Source organism: Salmo trutta, chromosome 22 (genome assembly GCF_901001165.1).
Source record: "Salmo trutta chromosome 22, fSalTru1.1, whole genome shotgun sequence".
Lineage (NCBI taxonomy): Eukaryota > Metazoa > Chordata > Actinopteri > Salmoniformes > Salmonidae > Salmo > Salmo trutta.
This window is the reverse complement of record NC_042978.1, coordinates 24742015-24764861: the sequence shown is the minus strand read 5'-3', so window position 1 is coordinate 24764861 and position 22847 is coordinate 24742015. Positions and strand designations below refer to the sequence as shown.

Here is a 22847-nt window from a genome sequence, read left to right as displayed (position 1 = left end):
CCTGTAGGAACTAGTTCTTTGTATCACTGATAAAACAGTAGGCTACTCACTGAAATCGCTCTGATCTGGAGGCTCGCAGCATCACAAAGATGAACAACCCAACTTCAGTGTTCAAAGAGAAAGACACCACTTTGTCCAACATCACCACAAATCCCTAGTTAAAGGGTACACATAAATATAGCTTGCTGTATTATCCTTATGTTCTTACATACCATAATAACTGGTTTGGATACTTGATTATCATAGCTCATTGGAATAGTTTGAAACAGCAATCAAACACAAATTCCTACTCTAGCCTAGATCCAGTTAGAATTGAAGTGATAGGAACAGGTGACTCATTTTATTTTGCTGTAGCAGGAGGAAGAATGAGGCACTTACCCTTGGATCACACGACGAGACAATAAAAATGATTCCAAATGCAAGCAGAGATATGAGCCCATTGGCAAGACTGTCAAGGAGAAAAGACAACATGGATTGTTTGGTTAATATCATGAAATCAACTTAATTAGTCAAAGTAAGCATCCTGAATGCTTCATAACCTTTTCTATTATAGGCACAGATAAATATCATATTTTTATGGGAGTGGTAATGGTCAGCGAATGAGAAAGCAAATGGCCTGTGAAATCATCTTGTGACAGGAGGAATTCAAAACCAGATGGAGAAGTAGAATTGTATACCCTCTTGAACTGCATCTGTGGAAGCTCTGTGGTAATGTCCTCTCCCAGACTTTAGACATCCATTCCAACTTGGTGTTCCAGTGTGAGTTCACAAGGCCATCAACTGAAACAAAACAACCAAACACAGTCAATGTACCTGTAAGGCACCACATCTACAGCTTCTTAAAGCTGTAGATTTATACAATTGTACATGTAAATACATGCAATTGGTATTTTTCATGATTCATATCATTCTGAGTATTTTGATCACTCCTGACTGGAAGAAAGGAGAGATAATGATGACACATAGCCACATCAATGAAAGGCATAATTTTGTTACCATGAAATGTGATTTATTGCAGATATTTTGAAAATAGAGATGTTATCCTGAATCATTTAAATGAGTTTCTCAGCCTGAGCTAACTTAACATTTAGGAAAATTGTATTTTTTGTATCTCTCTGAAGATTCATTTATCATTTTATTTTCCTAATTTTCAGGCCTAAAAACATAAAAAACAAGTCCTTCTATTTAGCCATAAATAACTATATATTATCATGAATTTTATAACCCCTTTACACAGATAAAACTGATTACCAGAGAACCACCGACTAACAGAGAGATTGGTCACACAAGTACATCGTATATGAGGTTAGACCTTAATAGACATTGGTGTAGGTGAGGGGTTTGCATGTCTCTAACTCATGCTATCAAAAATGCATTCCCCCCTCTTCAGAGAACGTTGCCATGCATAGAGAACAGCAAGGATAGAAATGTATTGACAGGGAACATACTTGTGTGCTTCATGGCAGATCCCATCACCAGAAAGGACACTGTTATACTGATGGCAATAAAAATCTGTATCAGCTCTGCCACCCACGAGTAGTGACGGTACTTCAGACTGATTATCTGTAGAGTGACAACATGACATGTGGTTAGTGTTCTGTAACCTATAGGCATCTATCTAAATCACCCATTCAAAAATGGATGATGTTGGATATTGACACAAAGATAATAAAAAGGAAATTACATTATGATCTGTCATTATTTTGTACCTCCTCTCACAATCCAAACACATATTCAAGTCCACACCTCTTCACACAGGCTTACCTGGATTCTCTGTTGTCTTAGCTTTTATCCTCTGTCTAGTTCACTTAGTTAAGTCTGTCATGATGTTTAGTGTTCTCCCTGGTCAGTATGTCATCATGTTTAGTGTTCTCCCTGGTCAGTATGTCATGATGTTTAGTGTTCTCCCTGGTCAGTATGTCATGATGTTTAGTGTTCTCCCTGGTCAGTCTGTCATCATGTTTAGTGTTCTCCCTGGTCACTCTGTCATTATGTTTAGTGTTCTCCCTGGTCACTCTGTCATCATGTTTAGTGTTCTCCCTGGTTAGTCTGTCATTATGTTTAGTGTTCTCCCTGGTCAGTCTGTCATCATGTTTAGTGTTCTCCCTGGTCAGTCTGTCATCATGTTTAGTGTTCTCCCTGGTTAGTCTGTAATCATGCGTAGTGTTCTCCCTGGTCAGTCTGTCATCATGTTTAGTGTTCTCCCTGGTCACTCTGTCATCATGTTTAGTGTTCTCCCTGGTAAGTCTGTCATCATGTTTATTGTTCTCCCTGGTTAGTCTGTCATCATGTTTAGTGTTCTCCCTGGTCAGTCTGTCATCATGTTTAGTGTTCTCCCTGGTCAGTCTGTCATCATGTTTAGTCTGTCATCATGTTTAGTGTTCTCCCTGGTCAGTCTGTCATCATGTTTAGTGTTCTCCCTGGTCACTCTGTCATCATGTTTAGTGTTCTCCCTGGTCACTCTGTCATCATGTTTAGTGTTCTCCATGGTCAGTCTGTCATCATGTTTAGTGTTCTCCCTGGTCAGTCTGTCATCATGTTTAGTGTTCTCCCTGGTCAGTCTGTCATCATGTTTAGTGTTCTCCCTGGTCAGTCTGTCATCATGTTTAGTGTTCTCCCTGGTCACTCTGTCATCATGGTTAGTGTTCTCCCTGGTCACTCTGTCATCATGTTTAGTGTTCTCCCTGGTCACTCTGTCATTATGTTTAGTGTTCTCCCTGGTCAGTCTGTCATCATGTTTAGTCTGTCATCATGTTCAGTGTTCTCCCTGGTTAGTCTGTCATTATGTTTAGTGTTCTCCCTGGTCAGTCTGTCATCATGTTTAGTGTTCTCCCTGGTCAGTCTGTCATCATGTTTAGTGTTCTCCCTGGTCACTCTGTCATGATGTTTAGTGTTCTCCCTGGTCAGTATGTCATCATGTTTAGTGTTCTCCCTGGTCAGTCTGTCATTATGTTTAGTGTTCTCCCTGGTCACTCTGTCATCATGTTTAGTGTTCTCCCTGGTCACTCTGTCATCATGTTTAGTGTTCTCCATGGTCAGTCTGTCATCATGTTTAGTGTTCTCCCTGGTCACTCTGTCATCATGTTTAGTGTTCTCCATGGTCAGTCTGTCATCATGTTTAGTGTTCTCCCTGGTCAGTCTGTCATCATGTTTAGTGTTCTCCCTGGTCAGTCTTACATCATGTTTAGTGTTCTCCCTGGTCAGTCTGTCATCATGTTTAGTGTTCTCCCTGGTCACTCTGTCATCATGTTTAGTGTTCTCCCTGGTCACTCTGTCATCATGTTAAGTGTTCTCCCTGGTCACTCTGTCATTATGTTTAGTGTTCTCCCTGGTCACTCTGTCATCATGTTTAGTGTTCTCCCTGGTTAGTCTGTCATCATGTTTAGTGTTCTCCCTGGTCAGTCTGTCATCATGTTTAGTGTTCTCCCTGGTTAGTCTGTCATTATGTTTAGTGTTCTCCCTGGTCAGTCTGTCATCATGTTTAGTGTTCTCCCTGGTCAGTCTGTCATCATGTTTAGTGTTCTCCCTGGTTAGTCTGTCATTATGTTTAGTATTCTCCCTGGTCAGTCTGTCATCATGTTTAGTGTTCTCCCTGGTCACTCTGTCATCATGTTTAGTGTTCTCCCTGGTTAGTCTGTCATTATGTTTAGTGTTCTCCCTGGTCAGTCTGTCATCATGTTTAGTGTTCTCCCTGGTCACTCTGTCATCATGTTTAGTGTTCTCCCTGGTCACTCTGTCATCATGTTTAGTGTTCTCCATGGTCAGTCTGTCATCATGTTTAGTGTTCTCCCTGGTCAGTCTGTCATCATGTTTATTGTTCTCCCTGGTCACTCTGTCATCATGTTTAGTGTTCTCCCTGGTCACTCTGTCATCATGTTTAGTGTTCTCCATGGTCAGTCTGTCATCATGTTTAGTGTTCTCCCTGGTCAGTCTGTCATCATGTTTAGTGTTCTCCCTGGTCAGTCAGTCATCATGTTTAGTGTTCTCCCTGGTCAGTCTGTCATCATGTTTAGTGTTCTCCCTGGTCAGTCTGTCATCATGTTTAGTGTTCTCCATGGTTAGTCTGTCTTCATGTTTAGTGTTCTCCCTGGTTAGTCTGTAATCATGTTTAGGGTTCTCCCTGGTCAGTCTGTCATTATGTTTAGTGTTCTCCCTGGTCAGTCTGTCATCATGTTTAGTGTTCTCCCTGGTCACTCTGTCATCATGTTTAGTGTTCTCCCTGGTCAGTCTGTCATTATGTTTAGTGTTCTCCCTGGTCAGTCTGTCATCATGTTTAGTGTTCTCCCTGGTCACTCTGTCATCATGTTTAGTGTTCTCCCTGGTTAGTCTGTCATTATGTTTAGTGTTCTCCCTGGTCAGTCTGTCATTATGTTTAGTGTTCTCCCTGGTCAGTCTGTCATCATGTTTAGGGTTCTCCCTGGTCAGTCTGTCATTATGTTTAGTGTTCTCCCTGGTCAGTCTGTCATCATGTTTAGTGTTCTCCCTGGTCACTCTGTCATCATGTTTAGTGTTCTCCCTGGTCAGTCTGTCATTATGTTTAGTGTTCTCCCTGGTCAGTCTGTCATCATGTTTAGTGTTCTCCCTGGTTAGTCTGTCATTATGTTTAGTGTTCTCCCTGGTCAGTCTGTCATCATGTTTAGTGTTCTCCCTGGTCACTCTGTCATCATGTTTAGTGTTCTCCCTGGTTAGTCTGTCATTATGTTTAGTGTTCTCCCTGGTCAGTCTGTCATTATGTTTAGTGTTCTCCCTGGTCAGTCTGTCATCATGTTTAGTGTTCTCCCTGGTCAGTCTGTCATCATGTTTAGTGTTCTCCCTGGTTAGTCTGTCATTATGTTTAGTGTTCTCCCTGGTCAGTCTGTCATCATGTTTAGTGTTCTCCCTGGTCAGTCGGTCATCATGTTTAGTGTTCTCCCTGGTTAGTCTGTCATCATGTTTAGTGTTCTCCCTGGTCAGTCTGTCATCATGTTTAGTGTTCTCCCTGGTTAGTCTGTCATTATGTTTAGTGAACTTTTATATAGTTACTTATTTTAATGTGTGATTGTATTGCTTTTTATCCTGCTGATTATCTTATGTATGTAAAGTACATAAGTTGTCTTGAAAAGCGCTTAAAATAAAATGACACAATGTTTCAACATCATAGGAGTTTGTCTTCTGGAATGGTCTCTAATTCAGAGTTTGAATATGTAATTTGCAGACTAGAAACATAACAAAAACATCCCTTTTTAGATCTAGCAAGTGATGTACACATTTGTTGTTCAGCAAGCACTATTCAATGATCAACAAAATGTTGGTAACACCAAGAGGACTTTGGAGTATAATTCTACTTGAAATCTAACCCCAGCAAATCCAAAACACCCAGTCAAGCTACACATTATGCACAGTTAATAGGTGAGATGGATGAGGTGAGGATTCTGTTTACTCAGTTTTGTGTGAAACATATATATATATTACCAGTTCAATTTGTTATTGTACATATATGCATGTGCATACAGATAAGGTTCTGAAGAAACAGCATGCAATTTGAACCAAGCACCACTAGATGACACTAAAGATGTTCATGAAGAAATCTACAGGTAACTGCCAAAATAAAGGAAACACTTACGTAAACGAGGGATACAAAGTATATTGAAAGCAGGTGCTTTCACACAGGTGTGGTTCCTGAGTTAATCAAGCAATTAACGTCCCATCATGCTTAGGGTCATGTATAAAAATGCCCAGTTGGCTACCATGGCTAGAAGAAGAGATCTCAGTGACTTTGAAAGAGGGGTCTCAAAGAAGCATAGTGCGTGCGTCACTAGATCTCAACCCAATTGAACACTTATGGGAGATTCTTGAGCAGAGCCTGAGACAGCATTTTCTACCACTGGCAACAGAACACCAAATGATGGAATTTCTCATGGAAGAATGGTGTTGCATCTCTGAAATAGAGTTTCAGACCCTTGTAGAATCTATGCCAAGGTGTATTGAAGCTGTTCTGGCTCATGGTGGCCCAATGACCTATTTAGACACTATGTTGGTGTTTCCTTTATTTTGTCAGTTAGCTGTATAATACTGTACATATTAAATTACATCTGAAAATAACAAATTGTATGTTCAATAATGTCAAAATCACAGGTTGATTCCACAGACAATACTCCCCTAATCCAAATCCCTGAGAAGTGGTGATATGATAAGGACCTTACAGTGCAGGCCTCAACCCCTACCCATCCTATATGATCTGGCTTGATACGTTCCACATCAGCTAGCAAGCATTTATTGTCATGAATCTTGCCCTGGAGGCAGCTCTGCAAAGTAGTCACTTGCTGGCACATCTACAAAGTCATAAAATCAGATTTTAACCACACTGCTAACCCTAATGCCTAACCTAATCTAGATAAAGACCAAAAAGCAAATTTTTGTTTTCATGAATTTTTTAAAATATAGACAATTTTGTCTTTGCAAATTATGAAATTGTATTTGTCACATGCTTCGTAAACAATAGGTGTAGACTAACACTGAAATGCTTACTGACGGGCCCTTCCCAACAATACAGAGAGAAAAAAGATAAATAATAGAAAAATAATAACACAAGGAATTAATACACAATGAGTAACAATGGCTATATACACAGGGTACCAGTACCGAGTCAATGTGCAGGGGTACGAGGTAATTGAGGTAGAGATGTACATATAGATGGGGATAAAGTGACTAGGCAACAGAATATACACTGCTCAAAAAATTAAGGGAACACTAAAATAACATATCCTAGATCTGAATGAATGAAATAATCTTATTAAATACTTTTTTTTCTTTACATAGTTGAATGTGCTGACAACAAAATCACAGAAAAATAATAAATGGAAATCCAATTTATCAACCCATGGAGGTCTGGATTTGGAGTCACACTCAAAATTAAAGTGGAAAACCACACTACAGGCTGATCCAACTTTGATGTAATGTCCTTAAAACAAGTCAAAATGAGGCTCAGTAGTGTGTGTGGCCTCCACGTGCCTGTATGACCTCCCTACAACGCCTGGGCATGCTCCTGATGAGGTGGCGGAGGGATCTCCTGGTCTCCTGAGGGATCTCCTCCCAGACCTGGACTAAAGCATGGAGCGAGACATGATGTCCCAGATGTGCTCAATTGGATTCAGGTCTGGGGAACGGGCGGGCCAGTCCATAGCATCAATGTCTTCCTCTTGCAGGAACTGCTGACACACTCCAGCCACATGAGGTCTAGCATTGTCTTGCATTAGGAGGAACCCAGGGCCAACTGCACCAGCATATGGTCTCACAAGGGGTCTGAGGATCTCATCTCGGTACCTAATGGCAGTCAGGCTACCTCTGGTGAGCACATGGAGGGTTGTGCGGCCCCCCAAAGAAATGCCACCCCACACCATGACTGACCCACCGATAAACCGGTCATGCTGGAGGATGTTGCAGGCAGCAGAACGTTCTCCACGTCATCTCCAGACTCTGTCACATGTGCTCAGTGTGAACCTGCTTTCATCTGTGAAGAGCACAGGGCGCCAGTGGTGAATTTGCCAATCTTGGTGTTCTCTGGCAAATGCCAAACGTCCTGCACGGTGTTGGGCTGTAAGCACAACCCCCACCTGTGGACGTCGGGCCCTCATACCACCCTCATGGAGTCTGTTTCTGACCGTTTGAGCAGACACATGCACATTTGTGGCCTCCCGGAGGTCATTTTGCAGTGCTCTGGCAGTGCTCCTCCTGCTCCTCCTTGCACAAAGGCGGAGGTAGCGGTCCTGCTGCTGGGTTGTTGCCCTCCTACGGCCTCCTCCACATCTCCTGATGTACTGGCCTGTCTCCTGGTAGCGCCTCCATGCTCTGGACACTACACTGACAGACACAGCAAACCTTCTTGCCACAGCTCGCATTGATGTGCCATCCTGGATGAGCTGCACTACCTGAGCCACTTGTGTGGTTTGTAGACTCCGTCTCATGCTACCACTAGAGTGAAAGCACCGCCAGCATTCAAAAGTGACCAAAACATCAGCCAGGAAGCATAGGAACTGAGAAGTGGTCTGTGGTTACCACCTGCAGAACCACTCCTTTATTGGGGGTGTCTTGCTAATTGCCTATAATTTCCACCTGTTGTCTATTCCATTTGCACAACAGCATGTGAAATGTATTGTCAATCAGTGTTGCTTCCTAAGTGGACAGTTTGATTTCACAGAAGTGTGATTGACTTGGAGTTACATTGTGTTGTTTAAGTGTTCCCTTTATTTTTTTGAGCAGTATATAATAAACAGTAACAGCAACATGTTAGCGCAAAAAGGGTCAATGCAGATAGTCCGGTTTGCTATAGAGCTCCACATTAGAGGTGTTGCAGGGGAATATATTGATAAAAGTCACCTTGTCCCAGAGAGATTTACACGATTGTCAAAATGTCACGCCAGGGTAAGCCTACACGAAACACAGGACTTATTTGAGGTGTTTCTTAAATGAATGGATGGTGGAAAAACGATTGGAACCATTTCCATGTTTGACCACTAGATTTTATGGGTATTATGACTCATACTGTGGTACTCTATACAGTAGGTTAACTATTTAACTAACTATTTAGCAGCTGGTACATCTAGCGGAAATCGCTCAGTTCTGCCTCCAGGGCAAGATTCATGACAATAAACGTCAACCTGTCATCAGCTAGCGCTTACTGCTATCTTTAAAATGGCAGTAGTACTTGGACTAGAATAAGAATAAGGTTAATATTCAAAGCCAGTCTGCTCTTCCTTCACCTTGCCCTGGATAAAACAGAGCAGAGAGCTGCGGGCCACAATGAGCCACTCTTCACATCTACTCCAAGGTGACGTTTGAAAGGCCACGCTTCACTTCAGGGACACATTGTGTTATAGCATTACAGGCTAAAACAGAAAGTGTGTTTGGGCGATAAGGAACAGCTCTGATCTTTAGAAGCAGCCCTCCAGGCACTGAGCAGACTGAGTTGAAAGACAGGGTTCTGGCTTTCTGAAAATATCTATAACAAAAGTAGTAATGCAGGTTTTCTTCCTCCCTCTCTCCCACCATGATGCATACTGTACATTTGTATACAGGATGTATGCTTAAGAGGCATACAGTAACAATATCAGTAGGTTTGATCAGTTGATCTGCAAAGTATTATGATTTCAATCATTTAGAGCATCAGTGCCCATACATACCAAAACATTTACATACCAAAACATGGTATGAAGTCTTGTCCATATTTTATGTAATTTCCTGGCATTGTGGAGGATGGAAGAGGGAATGTCGCAAGGTAGTAGGTTTATGTCCCATCATAAAACCATGCATGGACGTCTGACCAATACAGTACAATAAAGTACAGTACATTTGATCATCTAAAGAAGCTCAAAGGAGACCATTAACAACATGGCCTGTTCTTAGCTTTTTCTTCAATTTTGTGATTCAATAGTTCACAGATGCTCAGCCTCACAAACAAACACAAATGGATTTAAACCATCAGGGACAGGGAAGCAGAATAAACTGTTGCATGGCATCTCCTGCTGGGTTTGACCCTGATGGCATGGACAGAATACATTTTGAACAGCAGTGAAAGCAGCTTTCTCCAAAACAAAGACAAACTGAATGGTGTGGAGTGCCAACAGTCCGCAGAGAGAAGATTGAACGCCTCGCTGGCCCTAAATTAGATCACACATTTTCTTGCTCATGGCAGTGTCTCACTGCATGCCCCAAGGCACACTGCTGGCCAGATTATTGTTCAATGGCTGGCTTTCTTTTGCCCAGACAGGAAACCCTTACACCCAGGAATTCTAAAAACATACAGTATTAGACAGAGAACAATTCTCAGAAACAATTGACGTCCCAAACCCAGTGTCTGTAAAACAAAGGCTGTTTGTTAAATAAGCAACTGACCCTAACCAGGGACAAACTGACCCTAATCAGGGATAAACTGACCCTAACCAGAGACAAACTGACCCTAACCAGAGAAACTGACCCTAACCAGGGACAAACTGACCCTAATCAGGGATAAACTGACCCTAACCAGAGACAAACTGACCCTAACCAGAGACAAACTGACCCTAACCAGGGACAAACTGACCCTAATCAGGGATAAACTGACCCTAACCAGAGACAAACTGACCCTAACCAGGGACAAACTGACCCTAATCAGGGATAAACTGACCCTAACCAGAGACAAACTGACCCTAACCAGGGATAAACTGACCATAATCAGGGATACACTGACCCTAACCAGGGATAAACTGACCCTAACCAGGGATAAACTGACCCTAACCAGGGATAAACTGACCCTAATCAGGGATGTAAGATTCCTATAGAGCTCAATTAAGACAAGAAGACATTGCAGCAGCCTTAAAAACATGCCTCTTCTCACATGGTCCCAAAAAATCTCAATGATGTTAGATATTGTTAAAACTATGGCATTAGCAGACTATCCAGAAGTTTGAGGAAAACCAAGGACTGTAAATGTTGTGGTGGAGACATTAAACTGGGAAGTGTGACCTGTAACTTTTAGTGTAGAGGCCACACTGGCAATGAAAAGACCAACAGGATCACCTATTATACCAGATTTACTGTGGATGCATCATTTAATGTCATCGTATGGAGAGTTCTGAAATACATAAAATTACTTTATAACTTCACAAAGTGAGTGCTTAGGATGTTTCCAAAAATATTATGCAGGAGCTTTATAACTGCTGATCTTTCGAGAGGAGTGAAATTATATTCATATCTGAGAAGCATCACATTCGGAAAAGTCATTTTAATATGCATTGTCTCAGACTAGGGTGTAAAGCATCCACTAAAGCAGGGTTTCCAACCCCCCACATCCCCTCCTGCCCTGGGGCCCCCCTGGGTGCACGTTTTGGTTTTTGTTCTAGCACTACACAGCTGATTCAAATAATCAAAGCTTGATGGTGAGTTGGTTATTTCAATCAGCTGTGTAGCACTAGGGCAAAAACCAAAGCGTGCACCCAGGGGGGCCCCAGGACTGAGTTTGGGAAACCCTACACTAAAGTATAGCTAGACACCAGAGCATTAAAAACACCTTAAATGAGTGGGGAAATAGAATACTTGAATTTTCATAAAGTTTCTCAAGATTCCTTGTGATAACGTGACATTTACAAAATGCAACTGTAGCCAAAGACTGAACATAAAATGATGTCTTCACTTGATTAGAAGTAAGTAAACCTTGCCCCTTAGTTTCTCACATGACTATGAATTTGGGGTAGGCTACTCTGCGCAAAGCTTACATTTGTTCATGGACTGCACATCAAAACAGCCTCAGACAGCCTTTGCGGTCTACATTACTATCACTCCTCTGTGATATAAGTCAAATGATTGAGCATCCTGGCTCAGAGGGAGATAAGGAATATGTCTGCTATGTGTAGACTATGGTTCTAGAGTAAAATGGACCCAAAATAATATAGATCTGTGGGAAGCGAAAAGTTGAATAGTCCTCCCAAATTTCATCTGGGGATTAATCAGAGTGAATTTTGCTTGAGGACAAGTTCCAAAAATGGAAAGCCCATGAGGTGTTGCCAGAATATGGAAGATGCGGCTCTCTGACAAATGGCAATGTAGGTGAAATGAAGGATCTTGAAACCATAAATACCACATAACCCACTTCTGCAGTGCCTCCAGTAACAGAGATGCAGACAAAGTTATACTTCGACTCAGGCCTCTTCATAACTCTGTGTAAATGCCCGCCAGTCGTCTTGAAAAGACAGTGGATCTGCTTCTCCCTGCCTCAGACAAGCCCCAAAGGCTGTGTAGCTCAGATATATTTCCCTAACCAAGACTGAGATGACCTTTTGAGAAAGAACACACTGTGCGTCTTGCTGATGAGGATCTTCTTTCGATTTAGCTGTCAATGTCAAAAGCCATTAGTTTCATATCACCTACAGGTAACTGCCAAAATAAAGGAAACACCAACATAATGTCTTAATATGGAATTGGGCAACTGAGCTACCAGAACAGCTTCAATACAACAACATTCTTCCACGAGAAATTCCATAATTTGGTGTTTTGTTGATGGTGGTGGAAAATGCTGTCTCAAGCGCCACTCCATAATCTCCCATCCCCAATCTCCCATATATATGAACCTAAGCATGGGATGTTAATTGCTTAATTAACTAATCGAACCACACCTGTGTTGAAGCACCTGTTTTTCAATATACTTTATATCCCTCATTTACTCAAGTGCTTCCTTTATTTTGGCACTTACCTGTACATTGCTACATTACTCAGGTAATCTAGATTGAAATAATAGCTATACTGTTCTAACCTTAATCAAAATACACAATACACATTCATGACAAGTCAATCTTTACTGGCCTTGAAACGTTCCTTATGTGATGAGGAAGACCACTGTATAGTCAGAAACTGTCCACCTGATCAAACTAAAGACTTTTATTTTCTCACAAAAAGAAATCAAGCACATTGTACTATGCTATTTAATATGGCATGGTTTCCATGGGAACCAAAACAATCTCAGCATGAGAGAAGGCCTTAAAGGACAGCAACTAGCTGGGATCTCTCAAGCTGTTTTCAATCAGCAGCACACTGTATCACTTTTAAGGTGAGATAAATAAGGTAGAAGCTACGGGCAAACTATAACGCATCAGCACATATAAAACAGATAGACCAGAGCCACAGACCACAGTACTGTAAGTAATAGATGCTCGGGGAATGTCAAGACCTCAAAAAATCATTCCTTGGATTTACTCTGGCTGTTTTGTCAATTCACAAATCGAGTTTCAGCTGTCAACACTTATTTGTAAATCCCATACTGCATTGATGAATTCAAATACTTACCTGAAATATTAATCTAGGCAACTTTTAGGCCCTATGAACACATCATGAAATAACATACGTTTTGGGAAAGAGCCTGATGACAGCTGTCAATTTGTGTAGCTAAAATCCTACAGTTGTATAGTTGAAATTCTAAAACCTTAACCACATGTCACTGGTGTTGCGAGCCCAAACATGGTCTTTCTATTCTGTTGAGTTATTGACTTGACTTCTCCTCTGATGATGGTGGAAACATCCTGCTTGAACCTAAACAGCAACATTTCCTATGGCTATGTCATAACAGATGATGACAGGTCCCATCATACCTCCTGCTGTCGCCTTCAGCGTTGGAAAATCTCATTAGGCTTTTCTTACACAATAATTTGCATAATCCCTTCCCATATTTTGCGGCTTCAGACACTCAATCATCCGTATTTACATATACATCAAGGTTGGCACCACAGCGATTCGAATCAATGACTTGTATTGTTGCTAAATACCACTGTGTGCATTCAGTAAATCAAAAGCTTTGTTGAACTCTGCTGTGATTTATTTGGCAGGTGGGATGGTGTGTTTTCCCCCTAACAGAGAGGGTACTGGTGCAGCTTGATCTGGGAGCAGATGACCTCTGTGCTGGCGTCACTCTGGCCTGATCTAGTGGTTTACAGCAGAGGCGCTGCAGGTGGTTGGTGGTGGGTTGATGTACGGCTGATCTATGTGAGTGGGGGAGAACCAAAGTTCAGGCAACTCAGGCCCATGAGTGCACTTTAAAGTTCTCCCCAGCTCCCTTTCAAGTTTGAAAGTGAAGAGAACGCGCTTTGATTATCAATGTGGATGTTCTGCTTTAGAATTAGTCCTAAAGTGGGAAGGAAAACATTGAAATGGTGGATAATGGACTCGATAATGTGCAGACTTCATCGGAAATGTTTAAAGATGAGCTGCTTGGGGAAAAGGCCTTCATGAAGACAGACAGCCCACTGGGCACAGACGTCAATTTAACGTCTATTCCACGTTGGTTCAAAGTCATTTAATTGAAATGACATGGAAACAACATTGATTCAACCAGTGTGTGCCCAGTGGGAGGGCCTTCATTTCACTACTAAACTGCTCGGGTTTTTAAGAAATGCTTCCTACAGCACCTTGACTGACATGATTTAACTCCCAAGTTGATACAAATTTGGTTACGTTTTGATCCAAAGTATGAATCAAATTACTTTGACAAAACTGGAACATGCTCTACAATGATCAAGGATGAGGACACACAACTTGGGGGAAAGAACAGCTATAGTAGTATGCTACAATCCTCTGCAAAGAATATAACCTAAGCAGTAAGCCAGATACTTGTTCATTGCCAGAATCCCACTCTGTGAAAGCTTTTACAAGAAACCTCCCTAAAGATGCCTTATGGGGGCAGCCTTCTGACAGCTGTTAGCTCGAGCCGTTGGTGTTTTACATTTTCTTTGGCACCATATACATTGCTTCCCACCAATCAATATTCATAAGGTGTAGGAGAGGACTTAAACTACTACTGAACATTGTTTTCATCATCAACTAGCTACCATCATCAATAATTAGACAAGAGTGACAGGTACATATGGGTTGACAAATCTCAAGAACATAATTGTCAAAGTGGAGTGTGGTAAATGGCTCTGTTTTTGTAAGCCAGGTCAGTGCTATTGTGCTATACACTTAGTACCCACCAAGAATACCAATTAGCACATTAGCCAAACCCTAGGTAAAGTAATTGCTGCATGTTTTCATTAGAGCCCCAGGAAGTCATTACTGGTTTATCTGAGCAGTTCCACTGTAAATGATTCAAAACATATCCTGATCACATCAAACCAGCACATCACCATCATAACCTATTATCTCGCCCTGTTCCGACTCACTGCACTTACAGAGACATTGGAGGGGGAAAGAGAATCAGTGGAAACAACAGGCACAAGGACCGCACTGGGCTAGAGACAATCTCAATGCAGTCCCATTATCATACAGGCTGCGGAGGTTAAATTGGCTTAATTGTTTTGCAGATGGAACAAGCCCAGCATGTTTGTTAAAATGGATAATAGCGTGTCATATTCCACATATTTGCCCTACCCCGCACTGTGAGCCTGACCAGGCCAAGTGATATCACAGAGTCAGCAAGAGGTGGCAGCATGAAAACATGTAGCCTCCTCAGACATCTATAAAACATACAGTACAGTAGATATATTCACACAGCTATGCGCAGTAGCAACACATTGAAACAATCCATCATTTCAATAAAGCCTGATATCTACCTCAGGAGAAGTGCATGAGGGTTACTGTAGCAGTGAATAATGTGAGGCAACACTAAGCCCTGTGTGCTGCTGAGAGAAGGAGGCTGTGTGATGAGAGGACCAGTGGTCTGCGGAGCTGGATCCAGATCTCTCCCCAGAGAGTCTGAGTTACAGCTGTCACTCATACAGCTCTCCGCTATTGTGAGTTGCCACTTAATCCCCATGGGTACGGTGGCAGGTTGAGTATGCTGGCAAAGTAACCCACGCATGCACTCACACAGACAGAAACATACACAGACACTGTTCACACACACACATGGACATGAGCGCATGTACGCACACACTCTCTCGCACATTCACATTGATCTGCTGTACTGTCCAGAGGAGTACAGGGAGAATCTAAGTGAGGTTGGGCAGATAAAGAACCACTGGGGAAGGATTAGGAGCAGGCTAATTATGAAGTCAGCATACAGTACTGCCCCACTACCACATTCAGGGTTCAGATCAGCCTCCTGACATTACAGTGTCAATCCACCCTGAACCATACACTACACAGAGCTAACCCCTTCACAAACCCACCTCATAGCAGGCCACACTGCTGTGAGGTTAGCTCAGGTCAGACTCTGCTAGAGAGGTTCAACCCCTGCAGATAAACTGATTGCATGACATTTTTATTCCACATTAGGTAGAAACAAAGTGATGGTGAGACATTAGAAGACATATCGTGTCATATAGATATACAGCAGGAAATCATGATTCATAATCATGAATAAACAGCAACAATGATTAAACCAAAGGTTGCTGACAAACGTTTGTCTCACATAACAAAAAAGGGCTTATGCAGTCACTGGTAACCTGAGTAGAATCTATTCCATCAGAGTCTCCAGTCAGATGGTATTTAAATGTCTGTCCAGTTGAAGGTTATGTAATTAGGCTGTAGAGTGCTTGACTGCTTCATCCATGAGAGTGAAAGGAGACCTCTCATCTCTGGGGGACAGGGTAATACATCATCATTTAGCTGCAGGCTGCAGTCTGGCCATGAGAGGTGGAGTTAGATGACAGAGCAACACAACTAGTGGAAAGGGTCCTTACCCTGATGAACCCAACGTGACTGTATCAAAACCTCTGTTTACCAACGGGTATAGCAGTGAGCACGCTGCAAGCACAGGGAAGTTTCTCTCAACAGACAGGAAAGGAATGTTAAGTATTATGCGACAGAAAAAAACGATGATGAATAATTCATTCTTTATCCCAAAGCCCAGATCTGGGAGACAAGCTGTCTCTCTGACTTTCCTTCTGGTGTTGTTGTTGTTTGCAGACGCGGGGAGATAATAATGTGGATGATGGGTTTACGTTTCATATTATCACAAAGCACTAAATGACACACAGAGACAATTGATCATGGCATGTTTGCATGCGCAATGTAAGCTTTTCAATAGTAACCTTCAAAGTCAAAGTCACTGGCTTTACTACTCATATCTCCTGAGCCACAAGCTGAATAAATGATATCATTTCTACATCCCATAAGGCCTATAGGAAATACAGGTACATCCCATAGGGCGTATAGGAAATACAGGTACATCCCATAGGGCCTATAGGAAATACAGGTACATCCCATAAGGCCTATAGGAAATACAGGTACATCCCATAGGGCCTATAGAGAATACAGGTACATCCCATCAGGCCTATAGGAAATACAGGTACATCCCATAGGGCCAAAAGGAAATACAGGTACATCCCATAAGGCCTATAGGAAATACAGGTACATCCCATAGGGCCTATAGGAAATACAGGTACATCCCATAGGGCCTATATTTTTTTATTTTTTATTTCACCTTTATTTAACCAGGTAGGCAAGTTGAGAACAAGTTCTCATTTACAATTGCGACCTGGCCAAGATAAAGCAAAGCAGTTCAACAACATACAACGACACAGAGTTACACATGGAGTAGAACAACATACAATCAATGATGCAGTAGAAAAAAAATAAGACTATATACAATGTGAGCAAATGATGTGAGATAAGGGAGGTAAAGGCAAAAAAATGCCATGGTGGCAAAGTAAATAAAGTATAGCAAGAAAAACACTGGAAAGGTAGATTTGTAGTTTGAAGAAAGTTCAAAGTTAAAATATAAATAATATGGTGCAAAGGAGCAAAATAAATAAAATAAATAAATACAGTAGGGGAAGAGGTAGTAGATTGGGCTAAATTATAGATGGGCTATGTACAGATGCAGTGATCTGTGAGCTGCTCTGACAGCTGGTGCTTAAAGCTAGTGAGGGAGATAAGTGTTTCCAGTTTCAAAGATTTTTGTAGTTCGTTCCAGTCATTGGCAGCAGAGAACTGGAAGGAGAGACGACCAAATGAGGAGTTGGCTTTAGGGGTGACCAGAGAGATATACCTGCTGGAGCGCGTGCTACAGGTGGGTGCTGCTATGGTGACCAGTGAGCGGAGATAAGGGGGGACTTTACCTAGCAGGGTCTTGTAGATGACCTGGAGCCAATGTGTTTGGCGACGATTATGAAGCGAAGGCCAGCCAACGAGAGCGTACAGGTCGCAGTGGTGGGTAGTATATGGGGCTTTGGTGACAAAACGGATGGCACTGTGATAGACTGCATCCAGCTTGTTGAGTAGGGTATTGGAGGCTATTTTGTAAATGACATCGCCGAAGTCGAGGATTGGTAGGATGGTCAGTTTTACGAGGGTATGTTTGGCAGCATGAGTGAAGGATGCTTTGTTGCAAAATAGGAAGCCAATTCTAGATTTCACTTTGGATTGGAGATGATTGATGTGAGTCTGGAAGGAGAGTTTACAGTCTAACCAGACACCTAGGTATTTGTAGTTGTCCACAAATTCTAAGTTAGAACCGTCCAGAGAAGTTATGCTGGACGGGCGGGCAGGTGCAGGCAGCGATCGGTTGAAGAGCATGTATTTAGTTTTACTTGTGTTTAGGAGCAGTTGGAGACCACGGAAGGAGAGTTGAATGGCATTGAAGCTCGTCTGGAGGGTTGTTAACACAGTGTCCAAAGAAGGGCCAGAAGTATACAGAATGGTGTCGTCTGCGTAGAGGTGGATCAGAGATTCACCAGCAGCAAGAGCGACATCATTTATGTATACAGAGAAAAGAGTTGGCCCAAGAATTGAACCCTGTGGTACCCCCATAGAGACTGCCAGAGGTCCAGACAGTAGGCCCTCCGATTTGACACACTGAACTCTGTCAGAGAAGTAGTTGGTGAACCAGGCGACGCAATCGTTTGAGAAACCAAGGCTACTGAGTCTGCCGATGAGGATGTGGTGATTAACAGAGTCAAAAGCTTGGGCCAGGTCAATGAATACGGCAGCACAGTATTGTTTCTTATCGATGGCGGTTACGATGTCGTTTAGGACCTTGAGCGTGGCTGAGGTGCACCCATGACCAGCTCTGAAACCAGATTACATAGCGGAGAGGGTGCGGTGGGATTCGAAATAGTCGGTAATCTGTTTGTTGACTTGGCTTTCGAAGACCTTAGAAAGGCAGGGTAGGATGGATATAGGTCTGTAGCAATTTGGGTCAAGAGTGTCACCTCCTTTGAAGAGGGGGATGACAGCAGCTGCTTTCCAATCTATGGGAATCTCATACGACACGAAAGAGAGGTTGAACAGGCTAGTAATAGGGGTTGCAATAATTTCGGCAGATAATTTTAGAAAGAAAGGGTCCAGATTGTCAAGCCCAGCTGATTTGTAGGGGTCCAGATTTTGCAGCTCTTTCAGAACATCAGCTGAATGGATTTGGGAGAAGGAGAAATGGGGGAGGCTTGGGCGAGTAGCTGTGGGGGGTGCAGTGCTGTTGAATGCAGTAGGGGTAGTTAGGTGGAAAGCATGGCCAGCCGTAGAAAAATGCTTATTGAAATTCTCAATTATAGTGGGCTTATCGGTGGTGACAGAGTTTCCTATCCTCAGTGCAGTGGGCAGTTGGGAGGAGGTGTTCTTATTCTCCATGGACTTTACAATGTCCCAGAACTTTTTAGAGTTGGAGTTGCACGAAGCAAATTTCTGTTTGAAAAAGCTAGCCTTGGCGTTTCTAACTGCCTGTGTGTATTGGTTTCTAACTTCCCTAAAAAGTTGCATATCGCGGGGGCAGTTCGATGCTAATGCAGAACGCCACAGGATATTTTTGTGTTGGTTAAGGGCAGTCAGGTCTGGGGAGAACCAAGGGCTATATCTGTTCCTGGTTCTAAATTTCTTGAAAGGGGCATGCTTATTTAAGATGGAGAGGAAGGCATTTTAAAAAAATAACCAGGCATCCTCTACTGACGGGATGAGGTCAATATCCTTCCAGGATACCAGGGCCAGGTCGATTAGAAAGGCTTGCTCGTTGAAATGTTTCAGGGAGCGTTTGACAGTGATGAGTGGAGGTCGTTTGACCGCTGACCCATTACGGGTGCAGGCAATGAGGCGGTGATCGCTGAGATCTCGGTTGAAAACAGCAGAGGTGTATTTAGAGGGCACGTTGGTTAGGATGATATCTATGAGGGTGCCAGTGTTTGCGGCTTTGGGGTTATACCTGGTGGGTTCATTAATAATTTGTGTGAGATTGAGGGCATCAAGCTTGGATTGTAGAATGGCTGGGGTGTTAAGCATGTCCCAGTTTAGGTCACCTAGTAGCACGATCTCTGAAGATAGATGGGGGGCAATCAGTTCACATATGGTGTCCAGAGCACAGCTAGGGGCCGAGGGGGGTCTATAGCAGGCGGCAACGGTGAGAGACTTGTTTTTGGAGAGGTGGATTTTTAAAAGTAGAAGTTCAAATTGTTTGGGTACAGACCTGGATAGCAGGACAGAACTCTGCAGGCTATCTCTGCAGTAGATTGCAACACCGCCCCCTTTGGTCGTTCTATCTTGTCTGAAAACGTTGTAGTTAGGGATGAAGATTTCACAGTTTTTGGTGGACTTCCTAAGCCAAGATTCAGACACAGCTAGGACATCCGTGTTGGCAGAGTGTGCTAAAGCAGTGAATAAAACAAACTTAGGGAGGAGGCTTCTAATGTTAACATGCATGAAACCAAGGTTATTATGGTTACAGAAGTCATCAAAAGAGAGCGCCTGGGGAGTAGGAGTGGAGCCAGGCACTGCAGGGCCTGGATTCACCTCTACATCCACAGAGGAGCAGAGAAGAATAAGTATGAGGGTACGGCTAAAAGCTATAAGAATTGGTCGTCTGTGACGTCCAGAATAGAGAGAAAAAGGAGCAGGTTTCTGGGGGCGATAAAATAGCTTCAAGGTATAATGTACAGACAAAGGTATGGTGGGATGTGAGTACAGAGGAGGTAAACCTAGGCATTTAGTGATTATGAGAGAGATATTGTCTCTAGATACATCATTGAAACCAGAAGATGTCATAGCATGTGTGGGTGGAGGAACTGAGAGGTTGGATAAGGTATAATGAGCAGGGCTAGAGGCTCTACAGTGAAATAAGCCAATAAACACTAACCAGAACAGCAATGGACAATGCATATTGACATTAAGGAGAGGCATGCTTAGCCGAGTGATCAAAGGGTCCAGTGAGATTCAGACAGCTAGCCGGGCCATAGGTAGCAAGCTGGTGGAAGATGGGAGGGAGGTCTGTTTTTAGCCACCTCGTGCGTTTCCGTCTGTGGGTTAGTTGGGTTCCGTGTGGAAGGGGGGACCTGTCCAAGTTGGCAAAATAGTTAGTTATAGTGGCCCAAGAAAAGTGTCCGATAGACCTATTCAGATCGCAGCCGAAAAGACAGCTAACGATATGTCACGTCCTGACCAGTATAAGGGGTTATTTGTTATTGTAGTTTGGTCAGGACGTGGCAGGGGTGTGTTTGTTTTGTGTTGTCAGGGTTTTTGGGTAGTGTTCTATGTTTTGTATTTCTATGTTCTATTTTCTATTTTTTTTCTATTTCTATGTCTAGTTTATTGTTTTGACCTTCAATTGGAGGCAGCTGTTCCTCGTTGCCTCTAATTGAAGGTCCTATTTACAGTGGGGGAAAAAGTATTTGATCCCCTGCTGATTTTGTATGTTTGCCCACTGACAAAGAAATGATCAGTCTATAATTTTAATGTTAGGTTTATTTGAACAGTGAGAAACAGAATAACAACAAAAATATCGAGAAAAACGCATGTCAAAAATGTTATAAATTGATTTGCATCTTAATGAGGGAATCAGAAAGATTTCTGGCTCCCAGGTGTCTTTTATACAGGTAACGAGCTTAGATTAGGAGCACACTCTTAAAGGGAGTGCTCCTAATCTCAGCTTGTTACCTGTATAAAAGACACCTGTCCACAGAAGCAATCAATCAATCAGATTCCAAACTTTCCACCATGGCCAAGACCAAAGAGCTCTCCAAGGATGTCAGGGATAAGATTGTAGACCTACACAAGGCTGGAATGGGCTACAAGACCATCGCCAAGCAGCTTGGTGAGAAGGTGGCAACATTTGGTGCGATTATTCACAAATGGAAGAAACACAAAAGAACTGTCAATATCCCTCGGCCTGGGGCTCCATCCAAGATCTCACCTCGTGGAGTTGCAATGATCATGAGAACGGTGAGGAATCAGCCCAGAACTACACGGGAGGATCTTGTCAATGATCTCAAGGCAACTGGGACCATAGTCACCAAGAAAACAATTGGTAACACACTACGCCGTGAAGGACTGAAATCCTGCAGCGCCCGCAAGGTCCCCCTGCTCAAGAAAGCACATATACATGCCCGTCTGAAGTTTGCCAATGAACATCTGAATGATTCAGAGGACAACTGGGTGAAAGTGTTGTGGTCAGATGAGACCAAAATGGAGCTCTTTGGCATCAGCTCAACTCACCATGTTTGGAGGAGGAGGAATGCTGCCTATGACCCCAAGAACACCATCTCCACCGTCAAACATGGAGGTGGAAACATTATGCTTTGGGGGTGTTTTTCTGCTAAGGGGACAGGACAACTTCACTGCATCATTTGACGGGGCCATGTACTGTCAAATCTTGGATGAGAACCTCCTTCCCTCAGCCAGGGCATTGAAAATGGGTCGAGGATGGGTATTCCAGCATGACAATGACCCAAAACACACGGCCAAGGCAACAAAGGAGTGGCTCAAGAAGAAGCACATTAAGGTCCTGGAGTGGCCTAGCCAGTCTCCAGACCTTAATCCCATAGAAAATCTGTGGAGGGAGCTGAAGGTTTGAGTTGCCAAACGTCAGCCTCGAAACCTTAATGACTTGGAGAAGATCTGCAAAGAGCAGTGGGACAAAATCCCTCCTGAGATATGTGTAAACCTGGTGGCCAACTACAAGAAATGTCTGACCTCTGTGATTGCCAACAAGGGTTTTGCCACCAAGTACTAAGTCATGTTTTGCAGAGGGGTCAAATACTTATTTCCCTCATTAAAATGCAAATCATTTTATAACATTTTTGACATGCGTTTTTCTGGATTTTTTTGTTGTTATTCTGTCTCTCACTGTTCATATTAACCTACCATTAAAATTATAGTCTGATCATTTCTTTGTAAGTGGGCAAACGTACAAAATCAGCAGGGGATCAAATACTTTTTCCCCCCCACTGTAGTAGGGGTGTTTTTCTATGGGTTTTGTGGGTAGTTGTTTCGTGTATAGCTGTATGCCTTACAGGACTGTTTGTGTCGTTGTTTTTGTATACGTGTGTTTTGTTTTGGTTTTCCTTCTTTCTGCCAATAAAAAAGAAGATGAGTATACAGACTCCCGCTGCATTTTGGTCCACTTTATACAACGGGCGTGACACTATAGGAAATACAGGTACATCCCATAGGGCCTATAGGATATACAGGTACATCCCATAGGGCCTATA

General features: G+C 42.7%; 1 protein-coding gene across 2 annotated transcripts in view; it reads right to left on the bottom strand.

Moving 5' to 3' along the window:
- The window catches only part of LOC115158418 (uncharacterized), a 103917-nt gene that overhangs the window by 1192 nt on the left and 79878 nt on the right, over nucleotides 1-22847 (bottom strand). For both annotated transcript variants that reach the window (XM_029707335.1, XM_029707337.1), the window contains 4 exons: nucleotides 1449-1563; nucleotides 678-780; nucleotides 379-448; nucleotides 51-154 (listed from right to left, as the gene is read on the bottom strand). In XM_029707335.1, the coding sequence (XP_029563195.1) occupies nucleotides 51-154; nucleotides 379-448; nucleotides 678-780; nucleotides 1449-1563 (392 nt within the window). The remainder of the gene's footprint in view (nucleotides 1-50; nucleotides 155-378; nucleotides 449-677; nucleotides 781-1448; nucleotides 1564-22847) is intronic.